The following is a 24,868-nucleotide window of genomic DNA, read 5'->3' on the forward strand; positions in this document are numbered from 1 at the left end:
CCATGCTGGCATGGTTGTATGGAAGTTAGATTAAAAATAATAGGGCCTGATAATCATGAGAGTTAGAAAGTTAAGACTGCCATCTGCTGATTCATTCTTTTAAATCATTCTGCTATCCATGAAAGGTATGTGCAGATTTGTGTTTGCCATTGATAATTCAGTTTGACTGACAGTAGCCTGTATGCATGATTATTTGCTGGCTCAACTCATGGAACATCACTCAGCACTGTCCTCAAAGTAGGCTTAAGATCAGCAGTGAGTGAGCATGCAAACACATATATAACTCCCTGGGCTGAATGACTTAAGGATATAAAATGTTTATTGTTAGCATACATTTTTTTTAAAGATGCTAACAATTTGGATAAGCTGTGTGCTTTAGAGAGCTGAACCCTTGGAATATCTACAGATGTTGAATCATTTATACTTTTTTTTTTTTTCCTAGTTTGCAACCTGCCTGGGAAATTTAACTTTCTAAGAATAACAGTTTCTTTTGTTTTGAGGGGATTCTTTTAAAATGTCTTAAGGTTGACACATGTTAGTAAATGCAAATATAAAAGGCATTTTTTAATAGAAAATATTCATCAGATAATACTAGAAACTTCATTTTTCTTTGCAGTTGTGGCTTCCTTTTAAATAGATGAATACTGAATGCTGGATTTCTCTGAAGAGAAAATTATGGGAGTTGGTATTCTATAATAATCAAGTTACTGTAGGCTGTTATGTCAATAGCATTATTTTTTTTGTAAAATTTGGGTGTACTTAACAAAACACTATTCAGAGGTTTTCCAGGTAGACAGCATTAACTTCCATAAAGTGTCTGTATATGTTTGTATATTGTTGGTTGTAACAAGGGAGGGAATTTGGTTCTGTTGCTATTGGCAGTATTCCCAGAGTAGAGAAATCCCATAGACTCTATTCTTTCCTCCTGTACTGTTTTAGAAGGTACTAGATAGCTAGGCTTTTAACAAAGCATGTTTAAGAAAAGGACTTATAGCCTCAAGAAAACATGACATTATATTTGACTTGTAAATGATTATTACATACATTTATAGAGTTGTTAGGGTAATCACTTTGCCCCATTTTAATTAAAGCCCTAAAATGTTTGCTGGGTAAATAGTATGAAGAAAGCACTTCCTTCTTGTGCTTTTGTATAAGTATTTAGTAATTTATATTGCTATTGATTCTCTCTCTTTACTTAGGTCTGATACCACAACTAATAGGAGTTGCTCCAGAAAAGGCCATTAAATTAACTGTAAGTTTCTTTCTCTCCAAACTTAAGTCATTTATTTAGATTGCCATTTATTTAGATTAAGTTAAAAATTAAAATTGATGCTGCTGAGACTGGTACACTATCAAGACACTTGTAAAACTTTACATTTATATGTAAACCTTTGGCAAATTAAATAATTTTATCATGAGACAAATATTTTGCTGACTTGGAAAAGCAACAGTAGAGGAAATGGTTGGGAATCCTGGTTAACTGACATATTATCTTTCTAATTAGGTTAATGATTTTGTCCGGGACAAATTTACCAGAAGAGATGGCTCTATTCCACTTCCAGCGGAAGTCCTGGCTGGAGGTTGTGTAAGTATTAATCCTGGGTGTTTCTTGTGGCAATTACATTCCTTTAATATTTTTTGCATGCAGGGTATGATAACTGAGTGCCATTTCCCTTGAACTCAAGTGATTCAAAGCAGGTTTTCTCATGTGGAATGATTTTTTAATTTTCTTGTACAATCTAAGTGGTTTTGAGGACAGAAAAGAGATACTATTTTCATCAGCTCTCTTAGAAGTTTCTGAAGCATAACCTTACAGACTTTTAAAAATCCTGATTCTTATTATTCTTAACTATCGCAGGAAAAATAGCATTGAGTAGAGTTATCACATATTTATATCGACTGGACTTTTTAAGTATGAGATGACTAATTAATTGAACCTTTATATTTTAGGTGTAAGTAAGCAATTGTGGTATAATTATAATTTTCCTTATTTAAGGGACTGAAGGGTGTGGCCAGCTTCTGAAACTATATTGCAGCTATTGATAAAAATTCTAAAGTTAAAGGTTCAGATTATACTTACTGACAGCACAAGGGCTTCTGTCTTAAAAATATAAGCTTTATGTTTGATTTAGGCCAATTATCATATCTAAATTACAACTCAAGTAATTTTACTTCTGGTATTTGTTTCACATTTGAGAATGTAATTTGTTTCATACTTCTTTAGTCCATTTTGTTCCTGAAAGTGTAAATAACTTCTAGCTGAATTGGCAGGCAGTCTTCACTAAAACTTTTTTAGTTGCTGAGCCTGAGGTGATGAGGTCAATGACCTCTGAAGTTTTAATTCAGAAAAGATGCCCCCTGGCTCATAGAGGTAGGTTGTTCAGGTTCTCCTTGATGAGATTTGTCAGCCTAATACATACTAAGTCTTACCTTTCTGCACCCAAAGTTCTAATAAAAGAGGTGGATTTGGGTGTGTGTGTGTGTTTACATGTATGTTTCTTGTATACATTCTGAGCAATGCATTCTGAGGATAAACAATGGACAAAAATAAAACTCTTGCCTAGGTGGATCACCAAACTTGTAGTTTCTCCTCTCTATCCCAACTAGACACTCTAATTGTTTCTCATCTAGTGAGATAAACTTTGTAAATTATAAATATTTATCTAAGTGGTTAGCTTCTATTTGGTTAAGGAGTTTCCTAGTTCATTTTTACCACAGCATGTGCATACATTTACCAAAAACCTAAGTCATGCTCTTTCTGTCCAATATTCCTTATAATACCAGTTTCTCAGGAGACTAAGGAAGGATGATTCCAAGTTTGAGGTCAGCTAGGGCAACACAGTGAAATCATCTCAAAATAAAATAGAAAAAAAAGGGCTGGGGATATAACTAAGTGGTAGAATAAGCATCTAGCATGTGTGAAACCTTGGGTTCAATCCCCAGTTCTGCATGCATGCATGCATAAATAAATAAATGAATAAATAAATAAATATTTCCATAGAGCTAATTATTTCTGTTTTTATTTGTGATGGAGGATTTTGGCCATAAAACCGAGCTATTCCCATGTCTGACATGTGACCTAAGAGATTAAATTATAATCAGATAACTTGGTTCCTTTCTTATTCCTGGGTATGGACCCCATTTATAGATTTGAACTTCTAAGGATTTCTGTTTAAATCTTGAGGATTGTGCTGACATTCTAAATCTCTTACTTAATCATGACTCATTTCTGGAAGCTTTAATGAATTGTCTAGCTGGAAATTAACAGGATGGAAATAATTAGGTTGGGCTCTAGGCAGAATGATTAGGTTGTCTGCAGTTCTTTACCTTGAACATTTTCTGCTTCCAACTTTAAATGTCTTTATTCATAGATGAAAGAAAATGTAATTATTGAGTTTTTACTGATGAATTCATACTACAGTATAAATGACTATTTCTTCCAAAATTTGATAAATTTCAACAGAGAATAAAGTCTTGGACATATAGGGTGAAACTATAGAATACCAGGCACTATGGGATACAAGATACTCTTTCCTGGATTATAAACACTGGGAAGCAAGTAGCTGCGTGACATCCTGTTCCTGAGAGTTCTCATTATCTGAGGTATCGATGATACAAGTACAGTGTCCTTGAAGGTATTTGAGTGCTGTCAGTGCTACCTGTGAGAAGAGTTCTGATCTTCTTCCAAAAATTATCCAATTTTAAAGTTGTACCTAATACAGGTTAATTTGGAAGAAATGATTGAAACTGAACAATAGGCTTTTTTTTTTTTTTTTTAATGGGTACCAGGGATTGAACTTGGGGACACTCGACACTGAGCCACATCCCCAGCCCTATTTTGAATTTTATTTAGAGACAGGGTCTCACTGAGTTGCTTAGTGCCTTGCTAAATTGCTGAGGCTGGCTTTGAACTCACGATCCTCTTGCCTCTACCTCGTAAGCCGCTTGGATCACGGATGTGCATCACCACATCAGTTAGCAAAGACCTAGGCTTTAAGTTTCTTGAAGATAGGTGAGAGGGAAATTTTGTTGCCATGGAAATAACTAAAACATTGTCCTTTCTAAAAAACTATGTGTATTGTCTAAATCATGAAGTAATGAAGAAGTGAAAATCTGGTCCTCTGGCATTATATATTTTTCATTGTTGTTCTTTGCTTTATTTTATGATATTTTCTTTTCTTTCTTTTTTGGTGCTGGGGATCGAACCCAGGACCTCATGCATGCTAAGCATGACTCCACCACTGAGCTACATCTCTAGCCTATGATCAGTTTTTAAAGATATGTGATATTTGATACATGCAAAAGAATACATGCTATGTGGATATAAAGAGTAATAAAATGAACATCCACACACTTACTACCCAACTTAGCTAAAATATTATTACTATCTTTGCACTGATTTTTGCTTTTAATGTAGCCTGATCTGCTAGATTCCTAATGAGCAGTAGGGACTTTTCCTACTGGGCTGAACATTTTATAGCAATTATCTCATTATCATTCCTAACTAGGTTCACTAAAACCTCAGTGAGATCCAGCACTTAGTAAATGGCAAAGTTGAAATTAAAACCATTTCTGCCTCCAAAACCATATTCTTTCACATTTGATATATGTCCATTCATTCATTCTTTTATTTGTTCATTTTCTTATTCATTGAATACTATGTTTCAGGCAAAATTTAAAAAATAACAGCTTTGTTGTTGTTGCAATGGAAAACAAACCCAGGGCATTTCACTGGGGTGGAAACTGGGGATTGAATTCAGGGGCACTTGGCCACTGAGCCACATCCTAGCCCTGTTTTGTATTTTATTTAGAAACAGGGTCTCACTAAGTTGCTTAATGCCTTGCTTTTCTGAGGCTGGCTTTGAACTTGGGATCCTCTTGCCTCAGCCTTGTGAGCCCCTGGGATTACAGTCATGCACCACCATGCCTGGGACCAGACTTTGCATATGCTAAGCATGTGATTTACCAACAAGATGTATTCCCAACCTGTCAAAAAGCTGCTGTGTTGACATGCAATTCACATACTATACAATTCCCCCATTTAACATGTACAGTTAAATTGGATTTTAGTATATTCAGAGTTGTGCAACCATACTCTCAATCATTTTTAACGTTTTCATCACCACAAAAAGAAACCTAATATCCTTATCTGTCCCCCTCCAATTTTCCCACCTCATTCCAAATTCTAACAAACCGTTAATATACTTTGTTTCTGTAGATTCACCAATTTTTTAATATTTCATATAAATGGAATCATATATCATATGCCATTGTGCCTGTCTTCTTACACAGAGCATGCTTTCAAGCTTTATCTATGTTTTAGCATATATCAATACTTCATTCCTTTTTATTGCTCAATATATGGATATACAGCATTGTGTTTATCCATTCATCAGTAAATGGAAATTTGGGTTGTTTCCATCTTTTGTTTATTGTGAATAATGCTGCTGTGAACATTGGTATATAAGGTTTTACAAACAAACACAAAAATGTGATCCCCATCCACCATGCTAAAAACATGTTAAGCAAAAGAAACCAGCTATGAAAGAATGCACAAATGTTTTCATTTCTCTTGGGTACCTACCTATAAGTGGAATTAGTGGAGGGTCATATGGCAATTCCAGTTAGGATTTTAAGGTACCAAAATCCTGTTTCCAAAAATGATCACACTTTTACATTTCTATAGTAGTTCATGAGTTCCATTTTCTCCACATCTTTGCCAGTTGTCTGCCTTTTCATTGTAGCTATACTACTGGGTGTGAAGTGTGGCATTTTATTTGTGGTCTAACAACTAATAATATTGAGCATCTTTTCATGTGCATATTGGCCATTTGTATAATCTTCTTCAGAAAAACATCTATACAGAATCTTTACCCATTTTTAAATTGGTTGTCTTTTATTATTGAGTTATAAGGGTTCTTCATATATGCGAAATATGATTACCTTATTAGATATGTGATTTTCAAATATTTTTCACTTTCTTGATGATGTTCTTTGAAGAATTGGACTTTAATATAGTCCCATTTATCTATTTTTTCTTGTGCTGCTTGTGCTTTTTGTATTATGTCTAAAAAATCATTGCCTAAAGCAAGATCATGAAGAGTTATGTCTATTTTCTTCTAAGAGTTTTATAGTTTTAGCTCTTACATTTGGGTCTTTGATATTTAATGCCATTTTTTAATCTTACATTTTTAGGATCTTTTACCTTGAGAAGAGAGATTATCAAACAACAGCTTTTAAAATTTTTTTTTTATTTTTTTTTATTTTTAGTTGTCGATGGACCTTTATTTTATTCATTTATATTTTGTGTTGAGACTTGATCCCAGGGCCTCACGCATGCCAGGCCAGTGCTCCACCACTGATCCACAACTCCAGCCCCCAACTTTGTTTTTCATTGCTAACATTTGGCATGTTTCCTTCTAAAGTTTTCATATACTGTACATGTGTACACGCTCTTCTGCATCGTGTGTATGAACACAGTGAACACGGTTCACACACATTCTCTTTTTTAAGCCAGATGGAAGTTTCATTGACTTTGACTTTCTGATTGGAAAAGCAAGCTGCTTTCACTAAGGGAAGGATAGAGTCACAAGTGGAACATCTCACTTTAGAAATAGAATATAGAGCTGGGGGTGTAGCTCAGGTAGTAGAGCCCATGCCTAATGTGTGAGGATCTGGGTTTGATCTCCAGCACCAAAAAAGAAAAGAGAAAAAATAGAATACGATTTTTGTAAATAGAACTATAAACAGATTGTGTATTTATTACTACCCAAGATAATGCTCCAGAAAATCCATTCATGCCTCTATTCAATCAGTCTCTTAGCCTACTTCCCTGATGCAACTATAGTTCTGAGTCCTGTCTTAAGTTTTGTTTGTACTTGGATTTCATATAAATGGAATATCAAAATGCATTCTTTCATGGCTGGCTTCTTTTGCTTAACATGCTTTCAAGTAGTCATCCTTGTTGTTTTATGGGAATCAGATTTGTCTGCTTTTTTTTTTTTATAATTTGGCTGAGTATTATTCCATTGTATAATTGTATAACATTTTGTTTATCCATTCTTCTGTTGGTGAACATTTGGGTTGTTTCCATATTTTGTTTGTTATAAATATGTTGCTATAAATGTTGTATCAATCTTTTTGTCAACATGTTTTCTTTTGGGGGGTTACTAAGAGTAGAATAGGGTAGATGTACGTTCAACTTAAAAGAAACTGCCAATTACTTCTTAGAAGTGGACAGGACATCTTACTCTCCTATTAGCAGTGTGTAAGTATCCCAGTTATTGCACATCCTCACTAATGTTCAAAATTCTTAATGTTTTTGCTCTTAGTCATTCTAGTTAGTATGAAATGGTATGTTATTGTGGTGGTTTTTTCTGCTTTTTATTTTTGTGGTCATGCTGAGGATTGAACCCAGGGCCTTGTGCATGCTAGGCAAGTACTCTACCAACTGAGCTATATCCCCAGCCTGTTATTGTGGTTTTAATTTGCTTTTCCCTGATGCCTAAAAATATTGAGTATCTTTTCATATGGTTTACTGGCTTTTCTTGTATCTTTTTTTTTTTTAGAGAGAGAAAATTTTTTAATATTTATTTTTTAGTTCTCGGCGGACACAACATCTATGTTTGTATGTGGTGCTGAGGATTGAACCCGGGCCGCACGCATGCCAGGCGAGCGCGCTACCACTTGAACCACATCCCCAACCCTTCTTGTATCTTTTTTGTGAAGTATTTGTTTAAGTCTTTTGCCTACCTTTTTTTTTTATAGGTTATTCATATTTGTTATTGATTTATAGTTCTTTATACATCATGGATATGGTTTTTGTCAGATACATGTGTACGTGTGTTATATTTTTCATAGTCTCTGACTGATTACATTATTATTTTTCTTCATGGTGTTTGGAGTAGTTTTTTTTTTTTTTTTTTTAAAGAAAATTTGAGGACTGGGGATGTGGCTCAAGCGGTAGCGTGCTTGTCTGGCATGCGAGCGGCCCGGGTTTGATCCTCAGCACCACATGCAAAACAAAGATGTTGTGTCCGCCGAGAACTAAAAAATAAATATTTAAAAAAAAAATTCTCTCTCTCTTTCTCTCTCTCTCTCCTCTCTCTTTAAAAAAAAAAAAAGAAAATTTGACTATATATAGTTTCTTGGATGTATCTAGAAACTTATTTGGGAATAAATTTAAATGTCTTTCCAAATTGACAAAACCAAGTTTAAAACTCTAAATGGGCTGACCTGTAAGTTCTTTCTAAAGATTTCTCTGGTAAGTACCTATTATTTTTTGTTAAAAACTAACCACAGGTCAGTTTACTATTCACCTGACTGATTTACCCTCCTTCAGAGTGTGTTTACTTCTGAGTAGATGGAAATGATAAAACCCAAAATGTATTTATTGCTAGCAAAGGGCTAAAGTAATCTCCTCATGTTGCAGATAAAGTTCCGCAGCCATGTGCAAACATACTTCATAGAGGACACATCCTTTCTTTTGTGTCTTGTTTTTAATCTACATAGTGCCCTCACCTTAGTTAGCACTCCAAAGCCCTATGAAATAGATAGGTCAGTTGTTGGGATCCCAAGGAAACCAAGAATTGGATTGGCTTATGATTATCTAGGTCAACAGGCTTCCAAACCCAGAATCTTTCCACTGTCCAAAGTTTCTTCTTCTTAGTTTATGGATGTGTGCACATGTGTGGGCACACACACATGCCCTCTCCCCATATAGGTGCAGCAGAAATCTTACTTGTTAATTGGAGCATTTAGCAATCTTTGTGGCCAGAATCTGTAGCTACTCAGCTCCCTAACTGAAGAAGTCTGTTTGCATCTTCCTCTATAAGCTGATCTTGTGCATCTTTAAATTGCTCCTCTGTCTTCCATCTCCAGGGGTATCTGTATGGTCCCAACTTTATGCCTACATACTTAACGTGAATATGTAAACGTATGCTTACAAGTTAAAAGTGTTATATGATAGGTACACAGGGATTTTGATACTTCTTTTATTAGCCTGTTTTGGCAGCTATAACAAAATCCCTTAGACTGGGTACTTTATAATATAAATTTATTGTTCATAATTCTGGGAAGCTCAAGATCAAGGTGCCAGCAGATTTCCAGGGTGATAATGGTGCCTTGTTGCTATACCCTCACATGGAGGAAGGGACAAGATATTTACCTTCAACCTCTTCTATAAGGTTACCAAGCCCATTCATGAGGACAAAAGCCTCAAGATTTAATCACGTCCCATAGGTCCTACCTCTTGATACCGTCACCCTGGGGAATAGGTTCTAAACTATGAATTTGGGGGGAATACCAACATTGAGACCATAGTACTTCTTTTACCCTAGATGTAAGTATGTATAGTTTTATATCACAACAGCCAGCTGTATTTTATCACTTAGCAATGAACATTGCAGTTTGTTCTTTTTAAACTAGTACTATCTTAGACTATTTTAGAAAGAACTATTTCCTATTGCTTAATGAAAGTAAGAATGTTTGGTTGATGGTCTATAGGACAGAGTTACTGTTGCTGTTTCTCTTGAGTCAGTGCTAGTGACAGCTCATTTGGGAACACTTATTGATTTGTTCTGGGTATTTAAAATACACATATTTTGGGGGCTGTGGATGTAGCTCAGTGGTAGAACGTTCAATTAGTATGCACAATACCCTGAGTTCAATCCACAGTACTACCGAAACAAAACAAAACCCCCACATATTTTGTACATCTGCTTGAGTAACTGCATGGCCTTAAATAAATTGAAGTTAGATTTTTTTAGTGAGGGAAGTTTTTATAGTGAGTTCCATGATAAGATATTTTGCGGTTGGAGGGAAAGGGTTCTAAACTATAGAGACAGGAGATCAAAGAAAGCCAGAAGCAAGGGACTTGGATAAACAGGGCCCAGTCCATACTCTTTGTGGACCCTGCCCCTGGGGTAGGATTGTGAGGGCAGAAGGTTGAACTGGCCAAATCCTATGTATGTAACTATGCCAAATCCTCAGCCTCGGGCACATTGGAGGCCAGTTACACTTTAATATATCACATCCTTTCCCCACTAACTTTTCCTGCTAACTTTAGTTGGTTTATTTTCTCATTAAAAAATGGTGTGACATAAGATTAAATGTACATTCTTTCCATTTTTGTCACATAATGGTGACCCTTATTCTAAATGGGATTTATTCCCCTTTGTCTTTTTAATTCAGTTTTAGAACAACTACAACAAAATGACAGTACTGAAAAATAAAAGTGTCTAAGTATGTTTCAATATTAGTGTTTCCATTTCTTTAAGAAAAATAAGTAGCAGATCTCTTCTGCCCCCACATCAGGGATGAAACCCAGGGCCTTATGCATGCTACTCAAACATTCCTCTAGTAAGCTGTGCTCCCAGCCCCCTAAGCAGCAGATTTGCTGAGGAAAATTTACGGATTACAGGGTTAGAAGCTGAATTTGGTGATGAGGTGAGTGAAAAAATTCACCAAAGATATGGCATGTTATGTAATGTAAATCATCAGAAGCAGCAAGATGTCAAATCTGGCAATGTCCATTTAAATCTATGTAGTTGTATATTGTGGATGGTTTATTATAAACCATCCACAGTATACACAATATACATCTTTGTTTGTTTTTTGTTTTGCTGTGTTGGGAATTGGAACCAGGGCCTAAGGCCTAACAGGCAAGAAGATCTTTACCACTAACCTACATTCCCAGTAGCCCTGACTCCCATTACTTTTTTTACATTTAAAAAATTTTGAAACAGGATCTCACTAAATTGTACAAGCTGGCCTTATATTTGTGATTCTCCTGTCTTAGCTTCCCAAGTAGCTGGCATTACAGCTATGTGCCACCATGCCTGGCTAAATTTTATGTATCTCGATGTCTGTTATTTCCAATAATTAGCTATATTTGGTTAGTGTTTTTTTTTTTTAGTGTGTGTTGGTGTGTGTACGCACGCGTGCGTGTGTGTATGCTTTTTAAAGTTTGAATCCACAGATGACTAATGTCAACCAGCTAAAAAATAGATTTAAACTATAAAAATTATCAAATTTGCTGTGAGGAGGAATGTATGAAGGAGGACTTAGTCTGTAAAGAAACCCAAGACTGGTTCTCTCTGTTGTCATTTTTGAGTAGTTTATACATTCGTATTATTCCAGAATTTAAAAGGTGCAACAAGGTATGCTATTAATTTTTTTCTTCCAGTTCTTCAGTTTCTCTTTCTAATATACAACTAATGTTTTAATCTTTAACTCACTTTTATTTTGGTAAACTTAAGTAAAATATTTTGACATATTTGTGATCAAATGTGTAGCTAATATTTTTCATTCTGTTTATGGAATTTGTCATGATTTAATGGCAACTTGCATTGCTTTATTAAAAGTATATAATTTGCTTCTATTTAACTGTTTTCTATTGAGCATTTGAATTTTTTCAGTTCAATTTTGTTCTTATTAAAATTAGCAAACAAACTGGGTTTGTGGCTCAGTGGTAGAGCACTTGCCTATCATCCGTGAACACCCATCCTCCTATATACCCCCTGCCCCCTCACACACACACACACCCACACTAAATAAATACATGTGCACTTACATAATAAAAATAAAATTGCAAACAAATTGGCATGGTGGTGCATAACTGTTATCCCAGCTATTTGGGAAATTGAGGCAGGAAATTGCAAGCTTCAGACCAGCCTGGACAACTTCATGAGACAGTCTCAAAATAAAGATGTCTGGAATATAGCTCAGTGGTACAGTGCCCCTGAGTTCAATTCCCAGCACAACAAAACAAAACATTAGCAAACATCATATTTGTATAAATACAGGTACTATTTTTTTTTCATTGAAAATTTACAATGTTCATGAAATTCTATACATTAAATGTATAATTTGTAAGCAGTGCTTTTTTCCTTTGAAAAGTTGTTATTCTCTTAATGCTATCACTTAAAATTAGCAGAGTTTTAGAATAGAGGAAATGTATTTGTTTCTCAGAGGGAGAAGATTCAGTTGAAGGGTATGATAACATCCTAATCTTTATGTTGCTTAGTTACTTACCAGTATAATAAACTAATTCAGATTTTATTGCCCCTCCCCCTATCTCCAGTTTAATATGTTTAAGATAGTGGTCAACATCAAAGTTTTTAAAAGGACAGTGCATATTTGCCCTTTAAATGATATAAACATCCAAAGTTTTAGACATATAGCAGTCGTCAGTCTAAACTATTATTTATTTAGTCTAAATTTATTCAGTGTTCCTGGATAGTATTTACTTACATGTTTCTAGGCTTATCATAAGTTTTTTTAAAAATGTTTATTGGTTTTTAAATATATACAAACTACATAATTGCTGGAAGTTTTGCTCTTTCTAGTACAGTAGAATAAGTAGGTAAGAAATAAACTATAGTCGTATGCCTTGCTATAATGTGTCATCGCTTCATTGTTTGTATGTTCCCTTGCCAGGTTAGGTATGTTTATAAATGCATATCAGTTTAGTTTTGTGTTCATGTCCAATGCATTTTTGTATCTTACTGTAAGGTAACTAACTTTTAAAACATATAACAATTAAGGGGAATGTATTTGAAAATGTTGTCACCTCCTCTCTATTGTACTGTTTTAGTAGAATTTTAGTAGATAGTTTGTTATTTGTACAGATGGAAAGAAATATGAAGAATTGTTAAAGAAGAACAAATCTTAATAAACTGGCATTTTTTTCCAAAAGTGGCCATGGTAGAAGGGAGGTGGGATGAGAGGGAACTTGGAATTGGGGAATGCAGATTGTACTTCCCCTACTCTGCTGGATATTATAATTTACTAATAATTAAAAGCATGAAAGAACTTTGTATTTATTTAAACAAAATGTTCACATATAACACTTAGCACCTAGGGCTGACACTGTCTGATGGTAGCAAATTTGGGGGATTATGATTAAAATTTGTAGTCCTGTTCTATTCTTCTTCTTTTTTTTAAATCTGCTTGGAATATAAAACACATTTCCCAAAGATAGTCTTTGCAACAATTATTTAAACAAAAGATTTCAGGGAAGTAGTAAACTTTTCCAATTGGTTTGGTCTTTAATACTAGCTACAGGAGTAATTACTTGGATTATCAGTTTAACATAATTTTTCCCTCAGCAATCCTTTTGAAAGTATTGTTTGCTTAGATTCAAACATTGATATGCTCCCTTCTGCCTGCAGTGCAACAGATTAAAAGAGAGAGAAATGCAGGCATATCAACATATAAAACTGGGTCAGTACATTGTTGGGGGACCTGTGTGCCAGTGGTCTGAATTGCTTTGAGTCGGGGAGTTACAGGAAACAGTGTTCCTGCAGGAGAGTGTGTGCAAGTGTGCCCTCAAATCGCTGCATTCCTTGTTTGGTAGACAAAAGAGGGATTTAGGCCCTGGGGAATCCAGGAAAGAGGAAAGGATCTAGTGTCAGTGTTGGCAGTTGTGGATTATGACAAGAGGAAATGGTCAAATGGAACTTGTGTAGCTGTGGGGTTTTGTAGCCCCAGAGTGGTTTGGAAAATGCGCCAAGCAACACAACATTGCTGCTCTTTGGAAAGGGTTGTGGGTTTTACATAACTGAGCAGGACTGTTGTTGTGAAGTTAAAGCATGGATATGCTATTGAGGTTGCCTGTGTAGTTTTTTGGGTATTGTTTGTAGCATTTTGATATCCATGGAATCACAGTGCCCCCAATGAGGCACACATTTCATATTTCACATGGTACATGCATTGCAGTTGTTATGATTACTTAATGATTATATGAATATGATTATGAATATTGTATGAATAGAGTTATGATTATATATATAATGTAAACAACCACAGTTTAAGATGACAGTGTATAAATGGGATTTTTTCACTTCATGGAAAGAGATAATATATATTTTATTTATTTTTATGTATCCATAGCTACACATCTTTTCTTTCTTACAGATGTCAAAAAGGAGTTGGTAGTATTTATTTTAAACATTCTTTTTTTTCTTTACTAGTTAACAAATTTCAGATGCAAATACACTATGATTATCCAAATTCAAATCTTTTATCACTCACCACTAAGAGTATGGAATGTGGCTTTGATCTGAGGGTGTTGTACTCATGGTAACTAGATAGATGTTCCATTTCTTAGCTCTTCATACAAGAGTTTTTCTGGTTTTGTCTGAAATGATACTGAAATATATCTTTCTAAATTTCCTCCTTTTGTGTGGGATAGCTAGCTATCTGTCTATCTGTCTTAGAGTTCTCTCAGGCTCATCTATTTTAGAATTTGAATTGGAGACTTCCCTCTCTCAAACTTGAGATACTTCTGAGGGGCAAAAGTGTTGTTAATTGTTCTACAATCCAAGGAAGTAGAAGCAAGTGGCTAGGCTAAGGGAATGCTTTCTAAGAAACATTATAGATCTGGGTTATAGCTCCATTATATAAAAGATACCAGTCTTTTGTCATATTTTACCCTTTCACTGGGTAGGTACCCTACTGCCACATCTGCCTTCACATTTGTTTTCCAAACTAGGCTTATTAGTTTTGCTGTTTTTAATATGGCTGGGTTTATCTTGGTTAAGATTGGTCTGAGGAACAATCTTGACATTTTAAATAGAAACAAACCCAGACATAGGTTGACCTGTGACAGGGACCATCTCTCAGAGCATCAGCTAAAGCGTCAGCTAAAGCATCTTTTTCCAATGAATAAGAGGGAGGTGTAAAGGTGTGTGTGGGGGGGGGGGGAGGGAGGGAAGGAGAAATGGAAGTTTCCTAGTTTTTTTCTTATTTTCATCGACACTCTGTCTCTTCTCCTTTGTCTGCAGGCTGGGGGTTCTCAGGTCATCTTTACAAACCCACTGGAGATAGTGAAGATTCGCCTGCAGGTGGCCGGAGAGATCACCACAGGACCCAGAGTCAGTGCCCTGAATGTGCTACGGGACTTGGGACTTTTTGGTCTGTATAAGGTGGGTTGATTCCCTTGGGCTAGCTCAGCAAAGAAGTTGTAATGTACTCAATATAAATGTGAAAGAATGTGAAAACCAGACTTCGTCCCCACTAGTTTGAAAAGCAATCTTGTCCAGCAGGGTTGTCCATGGAGTAGAAAATCAAACAAAAAGAAAAAATCAGGACGCTGCTATTAAAGGCAGTGGGATACACAAGCACATTCTCCTGTTGTCATCTGCAGCTTTTGTGAAGCCTCTGGCAGGGAGGCCTGCACTGCAGACCTGCTGGCTTCAGGCTCTCAGCCTTTAATTCCATGGGGGCTTGGGAAGTTTCTTTGGTATTCTCTTTGCTGGGGGTTTAGAACTTCAAAATAGTCTTTATTTTGAATCTGAGTTATCTCTATTGTTATCCTCCCAATAGGAGCTTCTCTTTGTCTTAATAATTTGACCACAGTCAAACAGTAGTAGAGTTTGGTAGGATTCAGATCTTTAAGAAGTTAAGTGGTAGGATTTGTCAATAATGAATTCCATTAAAAAAAAAAAAAAAGAGTGTACTATACTTTAGCAAAATGCCAGTCAACAGATCCTTCCCTGCAGGTATACTTACTCCCATCATTACAGATCAGATGTAATGGAGCAGAAGCTATTATTTTTCTTAAACAAGGAAGAGTATTTCTTTCCATTCCTTTGCCTCGTATAAGGAGGAATACATAAATTTAGCCACTCTAGGCAATTGTGTTTCCACAGCATCCAATTTATTTATAGATCCATCATTGCAGGAATGTGTAAATTTGCTTCAGTAGCTGAAAATTAGAAATTAGACATTCTCTAGATTAGAATCACACAGCTACAGGGTTCTCTGGAGACCAGCAAACAATGATGCTTATCTCGAGAGAGTTTTTGCACACTTTGCTCCTCCCTGTCCACCTCTAATTTCCATTCTTTTTAGAATTCCCTTTCAGAGCTGAATTTATGAATATTTTTTCTCTCTGTATTATCCTTTAGAGTCCTTGAATTTTTTTTTTTTTTTTTTTTTTTTTTTTTTTCCGTTTAGCTTGCCTTTTCCTTAGGAACAAGTGCTGGATTGCTGTGGAAAAAGTTGAGAAAGGTGGTCATTGTGACCTTAGTCACTGGGACAAGCTATCACTTTTTCTACTCTCATGGAAACCTCCTGCTAAAATATTTGTCTGGGTTTCCCCTAGTCCACTTCTAGTTAGCACATTGATAATAAAGAGGGAAAAATTCCTTAGAATAGTTACTCTCACCCCTGCCTATGTAGCCTTTTACCTTGCATGGAAAGAACTCTTAAACTGATAGAGATCAAATTGATAATTTGATAGTCTTTTTGGGCTATCTTTACTAATTACTTAGGAATTAAGCTATTAATCTTGGAATTTAAAGTCTAAACCCTCCCCTACAACTCTGCCCTCAACTTTCTTCCCCTTCCAAAGCCAAATAAAACAAGCAACCTGGAGGTTTGAGGATTAAATTTTTATTAATCTCATATCATTTAATTACATTCAATTTTTTAACTTTTCAGTTATGCCAACATTAATAAGTTATAAAGATTTCTAGAGCCCTATGCTTGTAATTAATATTGTACTATATGCTCATAAATTTAAGAAGGTAGATCTCATCCTGTGTATTTTTACCACAACAAAAATCAAATTGATTAATTTAAAAAAAAATCTGAATCTATTAGAAATACCAGAAAAGTCTTGTTTGTGAGAATACTATCATTGCCCAGTTATTAAGTCTAGGACTCTAGGATCCACTCCATTAAGTTCTGTGCTTACATTCATCTCTCCCACCCCCATTTCCCTTCCACATCAGTTCTAATACTGTTTGAGGGACACATCAGGCTGAAAGCCCTCTGGATCCCATTTGAGCATTCACACCCTGTTTACACACTGTTTTGTACTATTTCCTGACTCTGTGACAGGGTGCCAAAGCGTGTTTCCTCCGAGACATTCCCTTCTCTGCAATCTATTTTCCTGTTTATGCTCATTGCAAACTACTTCTGGCTGATGAAAATGGACACGTGAAAGGTTTAAATCTCCTTGCAGCTGGAGCCATGGCAGGTAACTACAGAATATTTTAACCCAAAGAATTCTCCTCCCATTGTCTTTGAGAAGTACAGAATCTCTATGTACTTTCCCCCTTTCTTTTTAGAAAAGTTATTGTTTATATCTGACTTAGTTAAATATGATTGCCTTTTCTCCTTTGTGGGATGTGCTGTAATTCTGATGAGAGTTAATTACATTTGCATAATGTGGATAAACAGCTTAATGCAGCTTAGCAACTTGGAGCCAAATTAGATCTGCCCATCTAAATTGGGCTTTCATCATTAACATGTTTCTTAGTCTCCCTCTCCCCTGAAACCTTGGGTGCCGCCAAGCTAAGCATTAAGGTGGAAAAGTTCTCATCAAATCAGCTGCTTTGTTACACCCCATGCTGATGCACAGGTCTTGCATGCCCTTACTTCCTAGCACTATATATTGGAGTTTATGTGATTTGGCCCAAAATTGAGTTCTCTTTGTGAAGCTGTCCCTATTCTTCCTGACATTGATTTTCATCAAGATCCTTAACTTTTTGTCTCTTGTCTTTTTTTTTTTTTTTGTACCAGGAATTGAACCCAGGGGCACTTTACCACTGAGCCACATTTCCAGCCCTTTCTTATGTTTTATTTTGAAATAGGGTTTCACTAAGTTGCTTAGGGCCTTGCAAAATTGCTGAGGCTGCCTTTGAACTTGGGATCTTCCTGCCTCTGCTTCCTCAGTTTCTGGGATTTTTCTTTTGTTCATAGTTGTTTCTATGTTTTATAATCTGTACTAGGCTAAGTACTGCTTTAGGATAGGAGTTTCATTCTGTTCATCTTTGCCTTCTATATAGCCAACATAGTAATAATAATAGGAGCTCAATAAGTGTCAGTAGAATGAATGAAAATTTTCATCTAGTATAAAATACCAAAGTAGGCACAGAAGAGATTCCATTTGAAAGAAGAGTCTAAGACCTTTCCTTCTGATCTCACAGGTACAGCCTTACTTTTTTTTTTTTTGTACTGGTGATTGAACCCAGCAGTATTTAACTAGTAAGCTATATCCCCATTTCTTTTTATTTTTTGTTTTGAGACAGAGCCCTGCTAAATTGCTGAGGCTGGCTTTAAACTTGATATTCTCTTGTGTCAGCCTCCTGAGCCACTGGTATTACAGGTGTGCATCACTGTGCCTGGCTAGCCTTACTCTTGAGTTAGGAAGGAGCTAACTTGGAACAGAAGGGAGAACCAGGCATCCTTGGCTGTACCAACACTCAAGAAATGACAGAAGAAGGAAAGGTCATGTATTTGTTTTCCATATAGCCAGCAATAAGCCATTATAGAGCTCCATGTGGCTCTGACCAGCTGGGCTCAGGTACCCTGTTTGGTTCTCAGGTGCCAGGTTTATTCTTTTCTGGTAGCTTTGGCTATAAAGCAGGATAGCCTGAGCATGTCCAGAATTATGGTGTGCTCAGTGTGTTCTGAGTGTGGAGATGGACATGTTGTTATTCTTGCCTATAATGGCAGAGGATGGCTTGTGATGATTTAGAAACTCCCTCTGGGAATTTTGAGCCATAATTTTGGGTTCAGCAAATCCCTTTTCTTTGCCATTAGTAATTTTGGTTAGTTGAACATTAAAAGTTAGCTCAGTCTTGGCACTGAAGTGTTCATCGGGCTCCTTTCTTATATGCGCCAATCGCCCCTTCTTAAATGGGGGCCAGCATTTTCCCTCTAAGTTTTTCCTTGTACTTTCCAATCAGCAGGAAAAAACAGGCAGAGAACATTATGATCATGGACAGGAATTTGCCAGTGGTTGATTGAACTAAGTAAACATATTCCAACTCAGCACCATCTTCTTGCCCATAGACATTTGAAGTGTTTTCAGAATGAGATATGATTTTTTCTAATTTTTACCAGTAAAGCTTTGCTGGTGGGCACTGAGAACATTTGAAATCCTGTCTCCTAAAGGAGGCAATTTACCTAGTTTCATGTGAATAGGGTGCACCTGTGTGGAGGTATTTGCATCGTTCCTTAACAGAGCCCCCATAAGGCCACCCATTCCATCTGCCTAGTGATGATACAGTAATATTTAGGCCAAATTGGATTTCTTCCCCTTGGGGAACGTTATGTCGCTCCTGTGTCCTGTTTTGTTTTATAAGTAAAAAGTGGGTTGTGAAATCCATCTTGTGTGTCCTGCTGATGATCAATCTCAATATGACTCCAGGGAGCTCAGGCATAGGAGATAGATACAAAGCCTTTTGATGATCAGCTTCCCTGTTGTTCCTTAACTGGTCACCTGGCCTCCTTTTGCTCCAGTTGTAATGATTCCTGTCATGTAAGTCTGTCTGAAAAGAGTTATTCAACTCTCAAGTTAGCTGGAGACTCTCAAGTTAGCTCACCCTCCAATAGGTGAGTCAGTACTTATTAGTATTGCAATTTACCTCATACAGTATAGTTGACAAGATTCAGCAAAAAACACCATAGTTGGGTGTCAGATACATTCAGCAGCTCATTAAATTGACATTATCCTTATATTTTGTACATAAAATGATCACATTTGAGGAAAAAAGGAGATAAAATAATTGAAACTGAAAGGGAACACTTGGGAATAATCCTGTTACTATTGTTGCATTTTTTTCTTTTCACAGTTCTTTAGGATCATGCAATGTACAATGATTTTCTTCATTCAGAAAGAAAAAGTATTTTTCCTGGATCATACAGTAGCAGCTAATAGGTTCCTAGATGTCCCTTTTTCTATTAGTGCCTAGACATCTACTTAAGGAGCTTTGAGTTCCTCATACATGGTTAAAGTTGCAGATTGTATGGTTTAGATGTCAGCAGTATTTCTGTCCTTTTATGCATGAGTTAAATATGTCTCTCCTGAAAGGTGTGCCTGCTGCTTCTCTGGTGACCCCTGCTGATGTCATCAAGACAAGACTGCAAGTGGCTGCCCGTGCTGGCCAGACAACATACAGTGGTGTCATTGACTGTTTCAGAAAGATACTTCGGGAAGAAGGGCCCTCAGCGTTTTGGAAAGGGACTGCAGGTAGAACAGCTAATTGGCTTTAGTGTCTTGCCCCTTGTTACTCAGTGATTGTCTTTGCCACAGTTGTTATGGTTTTAAGCCTACCCCACTCCTCTTTTTCAGCTCGAGTGTTTCGATCGTCTCCCCAGTTTGGGGTTACTTTGGTCACCTACGAACTTCTTCAGCGGTGGTTTTACATTGATTTTGGAGGCCTGTAAGTGCAGCTGCTCAACTATTTTACAAAGAAATCACCAAAACCAAAACAAATGTTTGTTCTGTTTACAAAGACATTTTGGAATTCAGAAAACCAGTAAGAAAGAATTTGTTAAGACCGATGCATTTTATTTATTTATTTATTTTTAATATCTTTAATTTTATGTATTTATTTGTATGTGGTCCTTAGGATCAAACCCAGGGCCTCAAGCATGCGAGGCAAGTGCTCTACCACTGAGCCACAATACCAGCCCCACATTTTATTTTTTTACTTTTTAATTTTTGAGTATTAGGAATTGAACTTGGGGGCACTCAACCACTGAGACACATCCCCAGCCCTATTTTGTATTTTATTTAGAGACAGGGTCTTACTGAGTTGCTTAGTGCCCCACTTTTGCTGAGGCTGGCTTTGAATTCGTAGTCCTCCTGCTTCAGCCTCCCAAGCCATGCCACTGCACCCAGCTAGACCAATACATTTTAAATAGTCAGCTTAAAAAGCTTCAGTGTTAAGAGGTAAGACCTTGGCAGAATGATGTAATGCACATAATAATCAGCTATTTGGGGAAAGTTTAGGGAGGCAGCAAATGAAAATGCTTTGTGAATGATCGTCTGTTTTTGTGTAAGCAAGTTTGGAACTTTATGGAGTTAGGTCCTTCAATGTGAATTGTATTATATGGCCTTTCCAGCAGAAGTGATATAAATGTGTACTATTAACACTTTTGTGAATTTTCTGCCAAATAACCAAGCTCTTTTGCACCTCTAATATTTCATATTCACCATTATTTATTATTAGATAGTTATAGGTCTTCCTAGAGCTAATATATTGTCAACCTGCTCCTGTCCCCTAGCAGGTTCAAAAAGAGGTTATGCCTGTGGGTATAATCATTGGTAGGATATAGGCAAAAAAATTGGGACACTTGAAGCTTACCCTGGGGAGAAGAGCAGTTACTTGTTACATTTGCTGGGTGGGGAAGTTTTGTCCAAAGCAAGCAATTATCAGCTTTTCAGCAGAAGACCAAATACTGTTTCTGAATGCTCATAGCAAACTGTGAACCTGACTCTTCCTCAGAGGTTAAGTAGGGAATTAGCTGATGAACCAGGAAGTGGAGGGACCCAGACAAAAAAGAATAAGAATAACAACCTTCAAATTATATCATACAAATATTAAGATTCTATGAAATCATAGAAAAGCCTGAATCTTAAAAAGAACTGGCTGTTTCTCTTTAACTTTTTGACATTTATGAGCTACTATTAAGCTACTATTTTAAACTATGCCAAAATAAAGAAAAATGTATGCTTTTATGATTAGTTTCACATATGCTTACTGTAGAAAAAAAATTTAGGAAATGGAAAAATATATTTTTTTTGGTCATCTATTTATATATGTATATAAGCATTGAAATTGAGACCATTCTCCTCAAATATGTGCATGTAGAGCTTCCAAAGTGCTATAAATCATGGCTAATGCAACATAGATGACATGGAAATGGTTGAAACAAACAAACTTCTTGGCATGTGGGTCAGACTGAAAATGTTCACTTTTAGCCACCCTTGTCAATCTTTTTTTTTTGGTACCAGGGATTGAACCCAGGGCCTTGTGCATGTGAGGCAGGCACTCTACCAACTGAACTATATCCTTAGCCCCACCCTTGTCAATCTTGAGCACACTAACCATTGACTTTTTCCTGTCAACAGCAAACCTTCTGGCTCAGAACCAACACCTAAGTCCCGCATCGCAGACCTTCCTCCTGCCAATCCTGATCACATTGGTGGATACAGACTTGCCACAGCCACTTTTGCTGGAATTGAAAACAAGTTTGGCCTTTATCTCCCCAAATTTAAGTCTCCTACTGTTGCAGTGGTTCAGCCAAAGGCAGCAGTGGTAACAGCTCAGTGATGAGACACTGTCAAGAATGGCAAAATGGCACCCGAAAAAAGAGGCCTAGGAGAGCAGCCCTGTAGTGTATCCAGTCAGCTGCATGGTGCTGACTGAGCTGGGAAGTCAAACTATTCTTTCTATATGATATATATATACATATATTTGTTTATAAAGTAATCATCTGCCCAGGGAAAAACCACAATGCAGTTATAAGCGTTAGTCTTATGTGTTGACATGTTTTCTAAGCCTTGGCATGAATTAGTGTTTTAGACTCTGCTTTGCACAGCTTGTACTTACAGTGACTGTACATATTGTACATCTTTGTACAGAGACATCTTGGCACCTCATCCGAACAAATCACATTTATAGAAATGTAATGCAGTTCTGAGTGGCTTGAAATGTACAGAATGTTTTGAAAGTGTTTTATTAAGAATCACATAAGAATCAATGTATTAAAATTAAATTCATTCTCTTATTGGTGACTTATGGAAATAAAGCATCAATATTGGATGTATTTAATTCCTAGTTTGTTTTCCGTTCTGGAATAAGAAGGTATTTGCTGATAAAAGGCATAATGAGACCCATCACCAAATAAGTAATACTTTGGAAAGGCGCATGCTAGTGGATGCCAGAGGATCAAGCTAATGACTTGGTGTGCTCATGTGTTTCCATTTATATTTAATGTGTGTGTGATCTTCCTCTGTTAATCAACAAGCATTTCTGGGACAGCTCTTCTCCTGTCGGTGTGCATATGGAAACAGGGTGGTTTCCAGCATTACTTGTTTAGGTTTGCTTTCCTCTGACACAGCAGAGCAAAGGTCAAGCTTTTGAAAGAGTAAAGGACACTTTGACAATTTCCCTTCATATGGTATGATTCCAATAAAAAATAAAAGCACACCAAAATGTATGAATGTAGTTGGATTTTCCTTCATAAATATACTGATAGTGCTTTTTGTACTCATTCACTACTGATTTTAAACAACTCAAGGTCAGGTTTACCCTCTTACACATCTTTATAGGAAATAGACAATTTGGTTTCCTAAAGGGATAGGGTGGAATGAGGGGAGGCAAGAAAAAGAAAAGCTCTTTTTTTATGTGGTGATTTGGTGGTATCTAGCTCCTTACTTAGCAGTCCAATAAAAGCTTATTTCATCCAAAAGTCACTCACCAAGGGTGTGATTACTAATTTGGATCTAAACACACATCTTGATAGCTACATCTATACTTTGCTATGGATGTAATTTGATGTGTAGCCTTAGAATTTATTTACTCTTAACAGTGTTTTGAGAAGACATTGCTATTGCCCATAAGCAATGTAAGTAAGATAATGTAAGCAAATATTTTCAAGGGGTGAGCCTGGAGATGGACCAGGTTACTTAGTATCCTATGCAACATTCATCAGTTGATGACTGACAGCCCTGGGACTGCAACTATAAGCTTTCTCAAGTCCTTCCAGGATCAAAACAACTAGCTTTGAAAGAAAGTTCTTTCCAGTGTATTAGATTAGTGTCTTTAGAATGGAACAAATACAATTGTTTTGCTATACTACTCATTAAAAATATACAAATAGTCTATGGATGTATAATTACATATATGTGTGTATAGAATAAGAGGTGAAAGTGCCCTCTTTACCCTGCCCCACTTCCTGCCCTAGAGTTAATAATTGCTAACAAATTATATATTTGTAGTCTGTTTTCCACACTTACATAAGTATATGTACATATTTATATTTTTAAAACCAGAATTATGCTGTATATGTTATTCTGATACTTTTATTTACTTAGTACATCTGAACTCTTTCCATGTCAGTTCATAAAATGTATGTTAACAGCTGCATAGTGTTTCATTTTATGAATTATGAAAAATTTGGTAAATATTACATTATTGATACTTATTCATTTTCTTCACTATTGCAAACAATGCTGAAGTGAATGGAAAACATTTTTGTATGAATATACTAAGGATATATGCTATTATTTCATTAGGATACAGAATGGAAATGGAAAATTCACAAGACAAATGAGAGTTTTTGTGATACTGGGGATCAAACCCGGGGCCTCATACATGCTACATTTCCTAGTCCAAGATAATTTTTATATTTTTGTACATAATACCACATTATTCTTCAAAAAGCTTTTATTAATTTACTTTCTTTTTTTAATATTTTTTAGTTGTTGATGGACCTTTATTTTATTTATGTGTATGTGGTGCTGAGAATCGAACCCAGTGCCTCATGCATGCTAGGCAAGCGCTCTACCACTGAGCCACAACCCCAGCCCCTAATTTACTTTCCTATAAGCAGAATATGAGAATGCCTAATTCTTAGGAAAACCAGTGGCAGGTGTGATCCTTGTTGTTTTAATTTTTGTTTTCCTAATTACTAGTGGGATTGAATGTCTTTTCATATTTACTGGTCATTTGTATATTTTCTTGTTAAGGAATATATAGAAAGAAACATGTATATGCATATTTTAAGCAATCGTAAAAAGAACTCCATATGATTAACCAGGTCAAGAAACAGAACGTTTCCAGCCATAGGAGTTCTTCCATATGCTCCTCTCTAACTCTTTCTCTCTACTTTAAAACCATCCATACTCTTTATTTCTTTGCTTTTCTTTATACTTTTACCACCCAGGTATATTCCTAAACAATATATTCCTATAGTTGAAATTTGTATAAATCAAATTATATTGTAAACCTTTAAAATTTATTTTGCTAAATATTATGTTTGTAGGATTCATGTCATTGTGTGTAGCTATAGTTTATTTCATTGTTTAGCTATATTTATTTTTCATTTTACTCTTGATGGA

At 36.1% G+C, this 24,868-nt stretch overlaps 1 protein-coding gene across 3 annotated transcripts in view; it reads left to right on the top strand.

Annotated features, from left to right (window-relative positions):
* Positions 1–22,965, top strand: part of Slc25a12 (solute carrier family 25 member 12) — an 82,706-nt gene extending 59,741 nt beyond the window's left edge. For all 3 annotated transcript variants that reach the window (XM_027946131.2, XM_071619076.1, XM_071619077.1), the window contains 7 exons: positions 1,200–1,252; positions 1,505–1,585; positions 14,787–14,927; positions 16,849–16,987; positions 19,829–19,987; positions 20,090–20,180; positions 21,875–22,965. In XM_027946131.2, the coding sequence (XP_027801932.1) occupies positions 1,200–1,252; positions 1,505–1,585; positions 14,787–14,927; positions 16,849–16,987; positions 19,829–19,987; positions 20,090–20,180; positions 21,875–22,076 (866 nt within the window). In that variant the 3' untranslated portion in view covers positions 22,077–22,965. The remainder of the gene's footprint in view (positions 1–1,199; positions 1,253–1,504; positions 1,586–14,786; positions 14,928–16,848; positions 16,988–19,828; positions 19,988–20,089; positions 20,181–21,874) is intronic.
* Positions 22,966–24,868: the final 1,903 nt, after the last annotated feature.

This window comes from Marmota flaviventris, chromosome 11, assembly GCF_047511675.1.
Source record: "Marmota flaviventris isolate mMarFla1 chromosome 11, mMarFla1.hap1, whole genome shotgun sequence".
Classification (NCBI taxonomy): domain Eukaryota; kingdom Metazoa; phylum Chordata; class Mammalia; order Rodentia; family Sciuridae; genus Marmota; species Marmota flaviventris.